This window comes from Nannospalax galili, unplaced genomic scaffold (assembly GCF_000622305.1).
Source record: "Nannospalax galili isolate Female #2095 unplaced genomic scaffold, S.galili_v1.0 scaffold342, whole genome shotgun sequence".
NCBI lineage: Eukaryota > Metazoa > Chordata > Mammalia > Rodentia > Spalacidae > Nannospalax > Nannospalax galili.
This window is the reverse complement of record NW_008349359.1, coordinates 2,869,348-2,880,259: the sequence shown is the minus strand read 5'-3', so window position 1 is coordinate 2,880,259 and position 10,912 is coordinate 2,869,348. Positions and strand designations below refer to the sequence as shown.

Genomic DNA, 10,912 nt, shown 5'->3' with positions numbered 1-10,912 from the left:
TATATATATATATTAATACAAAGTTTCAAGGTCTGGAATTGTAGTTCAGTGATAGGATGGTTGACTAGCATGTGCTAGGCCCCAAGTTTGATCCCCAGCACCACAAAAATAAGTTTATAATAGAAAGTTTGTCATAGAAAAAAATTAATCTACAGCAAATGTTCCTCAGCAAACATCTTTAAAATGAGACAAGTGAATATATGCAACAACCTTAAAATATTTTGCGAAAAAAAATCAGTGATATAGAAATGTTAATAATGGGGCTGGAGAGATGCCTTAGCAGTTGAGAGCACTGACTGTTCTTGCAGAAGACCCAGGTTCAAATCCCACCCACATGGTGGCTAACAACAGTCAGTAACTCCAGTTCCAGGGGATCCGATGCCCCTTCTGTCCTCCATAGGCACTGCATGGCATGGGTGCACTTACACACTTGCAGGCATAACACCCATACACATAAAATAAAAATAAATAAAAAATCAGAAATTTAATATGTTAATTAAAACTATTAAAAATTTAGAGTATGACACACTTTTGCACACATTCAAGGCCACACATAGTAGGAACACTTGCCTAACAAGTACAAGGTCCTGATTCAATCCCCAGTCCAGAGAGAGGAAAAGGGACAGAGAGAGGGACAGGGGAAGGGGGAGGAAAGGAGGAGAGGGAAAGGAAGAGGGGGAGGGGCTGGATAGAGAGGCTAATAAGTTGATTAATGTGTATTAGTTGTTGGTGACACTTTAGACAGTAAAATGGTTCTGGCAAAATTACCATGTACCTTTGCTCATAAAAGCTACTGTGAATTGAAGGTAAGTTTTTAAAAAGTACACCTTTGCATCAGATCCAAAGAAATCCATAACCCTGCTCTAAACTAGACCACACACACTTTGGCTTAAATTTTTAAAAAAGAACCATAAATTACTCATAAATTTTTGCTTTTTTTGAGACAGGATCTATGTAACTCTGGCTATCCCGGAACTTGCTAGATCAGGCTGGACTAGAATTTGCTATGTAGATCAGGATGGCCTAGAACTCACAGAAATCTGCCTGCCTGTTGGGAGCCTGAGGCTCAGCCATTTCTCAAAACTGCTGACAGACCTAAGCTGGTAACTTTCCATTCTGCCCACTCTCCTCCCGCGGGCACAGGACGGAGCCCGTGGCCTTGGCCCGAGGCCTTGTTCTCTTTTCCAGTAAACTGCCCTGTTTTCCGTTAATCGGTATATTCCTCCCTTAGAGTACATCTGGGCCCCTGCGGTCTAGCTGATATGATTACTCTCAATCTTTACTCCTTTGTTCTCATTCTCTATTTAACCTTATGCTTGTGCTGCAATAAACGAGACTTGATCGGAACGCTGTCTTGTCTCCATTTCTCTTGTCTCTTGCCCCATCCAAATCCCCACTCCCCAATCCAGGTACCCCGTTGCAGATCCCGTGGGTTCGGGACACATGCCTTTGCCTCATAAGTCCTGGGATAAAGGTACGTGCCATCATACCCAGGTAATTTTATCTATTTCTTTTATGTCCTATATAATGTTTAATACATATGCACCAGGAAGTTAAATGTGTGTCAGATAACCTGATGAGTATTTTTAATGACATACTACAACACATAAGGTGGCCAAACAGATTTTCAAAAAATTGTATAATGTTCAGGAGAATGAAGTGGTTAAAGCATAAATTTTGAACCTGACAGGTCTATGTTTTGACACTTAGTAGATGATAAACGTCACCTTTTAGGCCATGTAAACTCCTTGCCTATACAATGCTGATTATAGAGCTGTATCACAGGATCATTCTGAGAATTACACTTTAAGATGTATCTGAAGTCCTAAGCATGGTAGCTGACTTTTTAATGCATAGGCCTCAACTCTTGTGCTCTAAGAGCTAACAAACTGGGGATATGGATTGTGAAAATCTGCAACATAAGTAATGTTATTTGTATGAAATGATACAAGTAATAATTTAACAGTTAATTCATTAATTAGGAAACTTTCTACTTCCAAATGCTGATTGAGCATTTCTAATATGAAAATCTAAAATCAGATATGCTTTAGAATCTACTTGAGCATGTGGCATCACGTTGAGCTATCACATGCTATCACAAGTGGAAAATTCTACACCATGAACTTTGTTTCATACCCACAATTATGCACTGTATGTCTAAAAGGTGTATATGACACATACATTATTTTTTATAGCTCAGTCTTGTTTATGAAGAGAAGTGAAAAAGCCAAACAATTTTAGGGCAACAGTATGAAAGAGAATCACATCACATCTAGGATGAGCTTAGGTCAGGAATACATGAGTTTCCTGACATGAGCTATATAGAAAGAATAAATACTTACTTCAGATATTATAATAGCAATTTCAGTTAAAGCTCAGTACTTATTTTAAAAATTATTATAACCTTAGAAACTGACTCCACAATCTCCCTTTGCTTTGAGACTCTGTGCTCAAGGTAAAATTTTTGTTTAGATTTGGGTTTTATTCATATATCTCATATGAGAAATATTATAGAATATGTGAAAATATTACAATATTGAAAAAAATTAAAAAGACTTCTGATTCCAAATGCTTTGGATAAAGAATACTTAACCTCTGATAAAAATCACCTCTACCTCGGGCTGAAGATATTGCTCACCATCAGTTAAGAGCACTTACTGTTCTTGCAGAGGACCCAGATACATGTAAACTCACACAAGCATACTTATATGTACATTGAAAATATTTTTTAAAAATCAGTTCTACCTTTCTTTAGTAAAAAGGATACTTTTTGTAGGGACACCAAGGACTATCAGATTCTGATCAGACTAGGGACAAGCTTATAAAGCTGTAGAAAAAAATGAGGATCTGCTAAGAACAACGAAGTAGGATGCACAACAGTCCTTTGGCAATAGTGTTAAAGGACTTTCCTACTTAAGGATAGCAAATAGGAATGAACTCCAGCCTTGGCTGGGGACACTGTCGCCCAACAAGACTTCTGCAATGGAAAGACCCTTTGCTGATTCCTGACTCCTCTCCGCTTTTGGATACGGGAAAGCCATGAAAAGAAAAGAAAAAAAGTCCACCTAGCTGTGAGCAAACACTGTACTACATGCAACCAGACGTTCTGGCTTTAGGTGGTGTGTCTCATTAATCATCACAAGCATCATGTAGGTGAGTAGTCTTACTACATCTATTTTGTAGATGAGGAATTCAAGTCTCAGAGAAGCTAATTCTCCTAGATTTAATAACCAGCAAATTGTAAAAATAAAAGATACTGAAATCCAAAGAATTTTATTTGGGAGGCTAGGTGCATAGTTATTATTTCTCCATGATGAAGAAATGATCCCATCACATCTGGCTAGGAAAGCAGGGAAGATACTAAACACAATTTCCTTAAAAAATGTGTACATCTTTAGGCTCCTGACTAACCTAACAAGTATACCTCTGACCACTCATCAAAGAAGCTTCTTTTTTGCAACATATGGACCCTACTACAAAGTTCTACAACTGGTCAAATGCAGAGAAAACTGTCTGTTAGGTGACCAGCCCTAAATGACACATCTACAATACAACCTCTACACCTGAGGCTCAGGGAACATAGCAGAATAGGGGGCAGAAAGAATATTAATACAGCTCTCAACTTTCACCGGCAAAGCTTTCTCATTCAATAAATGGTGATTAATCCACAAAGTCACAACTAGCTAAAGTGCAGAGAATAAGAGACTGCAGAGTGAGTGTTCCTGAAGAGGACACTTATATCAAACCTCTACCACTCAAGGCTCAGGGACCATTGAGGAAGACAGGACAGAAAGAGTGTTTAAGAGTCAGAGGTGACCATAAGGAAATAGAGTGTACCAGAGAGCTGGGAAGTTATGTATATGAACTTACAGCAATGGTAACAGCATGCACAAGACTCATGCAAGCTCAAGCCAGACAAAATCCCAGCATAGAAGTGAGGAAGTAAGAAGCCCCAACTTTAGAACTATTGGCACCAATTAAGGGTGTGACACTAGATAGGTTAATCAGGCTCCAGGGGATGGATGCACACTGAAGGACATTTGGGGACATAAAATTGGTTCAATAGGCTTTAACATATATGACAGCGTACATGAAATCTTGCAGAGAGGAGCTTTAAGAAGGGTGCAGATGGTGGGGCGGGGCTAAATATGATCAAAATATATTGTATGAAATTTGTAAAAATTCAACTTTTTTTTTTTTTTGTCTTTTTGAAGCAGGGTCTCCCTGTAGCCCCAGATGTCCGGGAACTCACTATGGAGATCCGCCTGCCTCTGCCTCCCAAGTGCTGGGACTACAGGCATGTGCCACCACACCCAAAATTCAACTATTTTTTAAAAACAGGTACAGCTTAAAAAAACACACTTTTACACAAATAATGCATACTTACTGCAAGAAAAGCTAGAAAGTACAGGTAAAGTAGAAATTAGGAAGTTATTTTTGCAATTTTGCAACTCAAGGAATAATTTTGTTTAGATTTGGGTCTTAGTAAGATATCTCAGTATGTATGTGGAAATATTCCAGTATCAAAAAAAATCCCAAATCCAAAACACTTCTAATCCCAAGCACTTTGGAAAAAGGATACTGAACCTGTGATAAAAATCAACTCTACCTATCTTAAGCAAGAAAGGTATTTTTTGTTAGGGACATCCAAGGACTCTTAGATTTTAATGAGACTGGGACAAAATCAATAATATTTTGGTGACTGGCATTCTTTGTTAAACAGTCTTCGTTAACACAAGAATAGTATTTTGATTATTACTATTCTTCATTAAATATGTTTAATATACAAATAGCTGCGTTTTTCTTCAGTGCTGATGACCAAACACAGAGCAATGTGCATGAGACACTCTATTTCTGAACTACATCCCTAGACTATAGGTGCATTTTTTTAAATTTTTATAGTTCTAAGGATTAATCTTAGGGCTTTGTGCATGTTAGATAAGCACGCTACCACTGAGTCACAGTCCTAGGCACATTTTTTGTTTGTTTAATAAAACATATTGTTTTAACACTACTTTTCCACCCAGTAATATATCTTCTTAAGACAGAAACACTAAAGTGTTTCTCAAACTTTATGGTTTCAGGATCACATTATATTCTTGAAAATTACTGGAGACTACCGAGATCGTCTATGTACGTGGTTTAGATCAATATTTAATAATTAGAAATTAAGACAGATTTTAAATTTTTAAATATTTTATTATTTTTATTTTATGTGTATGAGTGTATTGCCTGCATGTATCTAAGTCCACCCATGTTGGACAATGCCCACAGAGGTCAAAAGAGAGCATCAGATTCCTCTGGAACTGGAGTTATGGAAAGTTGTTAGCCACCATATGGGTGCTGAGAATTGAACTCAGGTCCTCTGCAAGAGCAGCCAGTGCTTTTAACTACTGAGCCATATCTCCAGCCCCAAGATGGAGATTTTTTAAAATAACTTTTTTGATACAGGGTCTCACATAGCCCAGGCTGGTCTCAACTTGCTATGTGGCCAAGGTTGGTCTTAAACTCCTGATCCTGCAAACTCCACCTCCCAAGTGCTAAGATTAAAAGCATGTGCCACCATGCTTAGCTTCTTGTTGTTTTGAAATATGGTCTCACTGTGTAGCTAGGCCGACCTGGAACTATATTGCTCCAACAGCCTTGAACTTGTGACAATCCTACCTCAGTCTCCCAGGTGCTGGGGTTATAGGTGTAAGCCATCCATGCCTGGCTTACAGTCATTTCAAAATAGCCTATATATTAATATAAACAGCATTTTAAATGAAAATTAACTTTACAAACAAAAAATCTAAAAATTTATCTAAAATTATCTTAAAATGATGTACATTTTTGCAAATTTAACTTCTAGGTTAATATTAGAAAACTGTTATTTAGTTGAGATCTATAGTAATGTGTTGTTTGGGTTCAAGTGTGTGAAGAAAATCTGAGCTGTAGAGAGGCTCAGCAAGCAAAGGTGCTTGCCACCAAGCCTGACAACCTGAGTTGGATCCTCAGGACCCACATAGTGGAAGGACAGAACGGGTTCCCCCAAGTTGTTCTCTGATCTCCATACATTTACTGTAGCATGTGCAACACACACACACACACACACACACACACACACACACACAGAGTAAATAAAAATATAAAGAAATACTTTGGGTCCCACATGGTGGCCCACGGTGTAATTCCAGCATTTGAGAGGCTGTGGCAGGAGGATTGCCAGGAGTTGGAAGGCCACTCTAGGCTACATAGCGTTCCAAACCAGGCTGGGGCTGTAGAGTGATCATTCGTTTCTTAGACCAAACACAGATGAAGCTCCAATCCTGATCATGGCCTTGAGGGCTCTCAGTTCAGAACTATTCCTTCTCATTTTGATGCCCATATATATAAAGATATCGCTTATAGCGACTTTTTTTCCCCTCAATTTTTTTCTGGCTGTTTTCTTAATTTGCCTTGTTCTTTTTCTTAACGGGGTTCTTTGTTTTCCTCCACCGACAAATGGACTAGATTTCCAGTTTTTGTCATTTCACCGCTCCTAGCCCCAGTAAAGCTGCGGAGGGAGCTTTTCTGTACACTTGTGCAAGTGCCCAGGACCTCTGTGCTAACGACGTTAGAGCCGACTACTCTTTTCGTCTAGCAGGCCCTGGAGCCTCAAAGCGGGTGGGTTGGGCGTCCGAACACCCTGGGGCCAACAACCCTCCCGAGGGCAGCTTCTCAGCCGCTCAGCTTAGTGGACAGTACACTTTTACCCAGCAGATACAACACACTCTTAACAACGAAGCTTGTTATACAAGCGCCCCGCCACTGAGCACTAAGACCAACTACAGTGACAAAAACCTCCAGCCCCTCCGGGTCGGGGGCCCGCTTCCGGGAAGCGGACCGGAAGCCGCTCCTCGATTCTGCGACAAACCTGACTTCAGGGGCCGTCGTAAAAGTGTCGTCCCTGGCGTGTCGAGCCGTCCACAGGTTTCCGCTCGCCTCCGGCCTGGGTTCGGGAACTGCGGACGTTACTTTCCCTTAAGATGGCGGACGAGGAGGCTGACGGACCCGAGAGGATGGACATCGGCCCCGAGCTGCCGCGGGCCCCTCAGCGACTGGCGACGGTAGGTCCTCCCGAGCTGGAGCCTTTGTCCTCCCCCCTGCGGGGCGCCGCGCTCGGGAGGCTGCGGGGCACCGTTTCTCACGGCGAAGCTGGGTGAGGGGAGTCTGGATGGATCTGGAAGGCAGCTTCCGAATGAAAAGTTAGCCGCCACCCACGTCCCTGGCAGCCTAGGCTAGGGAGCAGAACGACTGTCACCTCTCCCTGTGGGCGAGCTCAGACCTGCATGTCTATCAAGAAAGACCCGCTGATGTTGTTAGTGGTTTGGTGTAGGAGCTGAGGCGAGGTTGGAGAAGGCCATTTTTCGGCAGACGCATTGCTCACCCCTCTTGTTAGGAATCGGGAACTCAGTGCCTGGTGTGGTACTGCATAGCTGGGTGGACTAGGTAGTGCCAAGAAGCGTTGCCACTGTCAAGTCATGTCCAGATGTCCATTATAGCATGCAGAGAATACCACGTCTGGCCCTCAGTGGGGAAATTTGTCATCTGTCGTTGCTTTTAAAATGGGAAGAAAGGACTTCGAGACCAAATTTCAAAGGAGAGCAACATCATTAACTATTATTGGAATCTCTACTTTGCTCTTGTATTTTCAAAGAGTGGGAAAGCAGAGATAGTGAACAAATTCGTGTCAGTAGTCTGGCTACAGGGAGAATAGACTAAGGTCAAAAGGTGGAGGCAATGTTAGGGAATGCTCTAGTGGGGAGGAAGACACATAGGAAATATTCAAATATTGATCATGGCATATTTCATCAGTTTGTCTTTGTAGCTGCATATGGAAAAGTGTGGATATGTATACCTGTTGATGAAGTTGTTTTGAAGTTTCAATAAATTCATTCATGAATTACCTTTCAGACACTTGAACATTGTTTGACGAGACAAGTGAGTAAACTCAGAAATGAGTCAGCTACAGGGACTAGAGACTGAGATAAAAAACCAGATAAGTTCGCCGCAGGGTGTGGTGGCGCAAGCCTGTAGTCCCAGCACGTGGGAGGCAGACGCTGTTGGATCTCTTGTGAGTTTGAGGCCCGCCTGGTCTACATAGCGAGTTCCAGGCCAGCTGGGGCTACAGGAAGACCGTGTCTCAAAAACACCAAAAAAAAAAAAAAAAAAGAAAAGAAAAAACCCAGATAGGAGCAGGGCATGGTGACCCAGGCCTTTAGTCCCAGCACTTGGGAGGCAGAGGCAGGCAGATCTCTGTGAGTTTTATCGTCCTCTTTTTTTTTTTTTTTTTTTCAAAAAAACCAAAAAAAAAAAAAAAAAAAAAAAAACCAAACTAGAAAACTAGATAGGGAGAGAGTTGGAATAAGGATTTGCACTAGATCAGCATTTGCAGTCTTCCTTCTCCATTCCAAATAGTTCTTTAAACTCATTTTACTTGTAGTACTGAAAAATGGGAAAAAAGTTATTGAGATGATAAGGAATGAGATGTTTAGAACAAGTTTAGAAGTAGCTCAAACATTTTTTGAGAGCTGGGGATCAAACGCAAGGCCTTGTGCATGCTAAGCAAGCACTGTTGTGCTGAGCTACTTCCCCATACGTGCAGCATCTTGACCCAGCTACTCAGGAGACTAAGGCAGGAGGATCATTTAAATCTAGGAGTTCCAGGCCAGCTCTGGGCAACACAGTGAGAGTCCATCTAAAATAAATAGAAAATGATAGATTAGTAGAATCTTGTGCTTTTTTGCCTTTTAAGAAGTGTCGAAACTGTGTTGTGGCCAGAAGAGCTGTAGTTTCCTATTGCCAAAGATGACTACTATTTATTTAAAGCTTTGATATGTTCATTCTTTCTCACTAGTACCATAAAACCTCATTAGTAAAACAACTAAAGTTAAACTTTAATTTGGAATTGGCATAGAAATTGAATGAGGATCTATATGGTAAAGTCTTACCTCTTCAAAAAATAGTATATTCTTTGGGCAAGGCTTTTCAGGCTTTACAAAGTAGTAAGGAGACATTGTAAATAGCTTCAGGGAACTCAGTCTAGTGACACAGATAATATAAGTGATCAAAGAATTTTTAATTAAGACAAGGTAACTGAAGTGGATAAAGACCCAACTCTTAAGCTTAATAATCACTTTTTTAGGCATTTTTTTTTTTTTGCCTTGAATTTGTCTGCTTGACCCCAGAGATCATTCTACTTCCTGTACTTTTGGTTTTGTTTGGTTTTGTTTGGTTTTTTGAGACAGGGTCTCCCTGTAGCCCCAGCTGGCTTAGAACTCTCGATGTAGACCAGGCTGGCCTTGATCTCACAGAGATCCTCCAGCCTCTTCCTCCTGAGTGCTGGGACTAAAGGTGTGTACCATGGTGCCAGCTACTTTTTAAAGTACAGTACTTTTTAAAGCTACTGTTTACAATTTTAATTGTGCCAGTGGAGATACTGGCTTCCCAGTTTACTACTACTGTTGTTAAACAAAAGAAGCTCAGATTTAGTCTCAGATTTAGAATGATTTATAGCTTAAATCACCAGTGGATGCAGGCAAGGGAAACCAAAATAACAAATATAGGACAGTTACAGACGTGTAAGAAATCTTACCACTTCCATTTGAGTCACATCTCTAGTTTATGAGTTTCTTAAATGAAACTCCCTTCTTAGATGCTGGGTCTTTTTTTCTTTCTTTTTTTGGTCTTATTGCTACCAGCAATATTTCTAATATCACCTAACATGCAATTAGAATGAAATGATAGGGCTGATGGGATGGCTCTGTGGGTAAAGGCACTTACTGCATAATCCTGGTGACCTTAATTTGAACCTCAGAACCCACTTAAAGGTAGACAGAGAGAATCCATTGTCTAATGACCTGTACTTGCATGCCATGGTATGTGCGTCCACATACATATATATAATTAATGCATGCACTAATAATATATTTAAGAAGTTTAGAATGAAATGGTAAATGAGAGTTATTGGATATACAAAAAACAAACAAACAAAAACATTGTTTAAGGTTCACCAGAATTGATTCTGTAGGTTATTGGTAGTTGGTGCTATAGGGATGGATAAAATCTTTAAGAACAAGCTGTGTGTGTGTGTGTGTGTGTGTGTGTGTGTGTGTGTGTGTGTATGTGTACTCACATACCTAGAAGCAGCCTAGGAAGTAAGAGTAGTGCAGTGTTGTGGAGTGTAGTTTTGAGGAGAGGGTGGTTTATTGGGTTCATTTATGAAGACTACAAAAATCTGGGAATTCAGAGGGTATTGGGGTGGTATGGCAGACATTCTGCTTTCTTTAACTGGATTCCCCCCCCCCCCCCACGAAATCCATCTTAGATGCTGTCTGTTGTCATGATCCAGAGATCTTTTATTTTTCCTATATGCATAGGTAATTTCATCCAGTTCCATGGCTTTAAGTACTATCTACATATGTTCAATTCCCAGCTTTATATCTCTAGGTCATTTTACTTCTGAGCTTCCAAATCATAAATTCAACTGCTTACTTGACATCTCCACTTGGATATCTGATAGTTGGTTGAAAAAGGGAAAGCATGCCACATGTGGTTGGTGGCGCTTGCCTGTAGTCCCAGCACTCAGGAGGCAGAGGCAGGAGGATCTCTGTGAGTTCAAGGCCAGCCTGGTCTACATAGTGAGTTAAAAAGCAAAGGAAAATGGAGAGCAATTACAAAGTTGCAGCAGCAAGACATACCTTGTATTTGATGAATTATCTGGATTGTCAGGGGAAGACAGAAATATATCAATTTGAGAAAGATTTTGGAAATACGGTAGAAGTCAAGAACACTTGCTCATGGATTAAGCTGAAGGAAAATGGAATTAATAGATGACATCTGTACCTCTAGATTTTGGCTTAAGTACTCATGGAAGTGGTTATTTCAGACT

General features: G+C 40.5%; 2 protein-coding genes across 3 annotated transcripts in view; one reads left to right on the top strand and one right to left on the bottom strand.

Annotated features, from left to right (window-relative positions):
- Positions 1–7,023, bottom strand: part of Tmem62 (transmembrane protein 62) — a 71,501-nt gene extending 64,478 nt beyond the window's left edge. The window contains exon 1 of one of the 2 annotated variants that reach the window (XM_008846837.3): positions 6,896–7,023. The gene's annotated coding sequence lies outside the window, so the exon portion shown is untranslated. The remainder of the gene's footprint in view (positions 1–6,895) is intronic. The other variant, XM_029570248.1, reaches the window with a different exon arrangement.
- Positions 6,957–10,912, top strand: part of Ubr1 (ubiquitin protein ligase E3 component n-recognin 1) — a gene marked incomplete in the record, with an annotated part of 168,776 nt that continues 164,820 nt past the window's right edge. Inside the window, 1 exon segment of the mRNA XM_008846839.3 lies at positions 6,957–7,088. Coding sequence (XP_008845061.1) covers positions 7,008–7,088 — 81 coding nt within the window.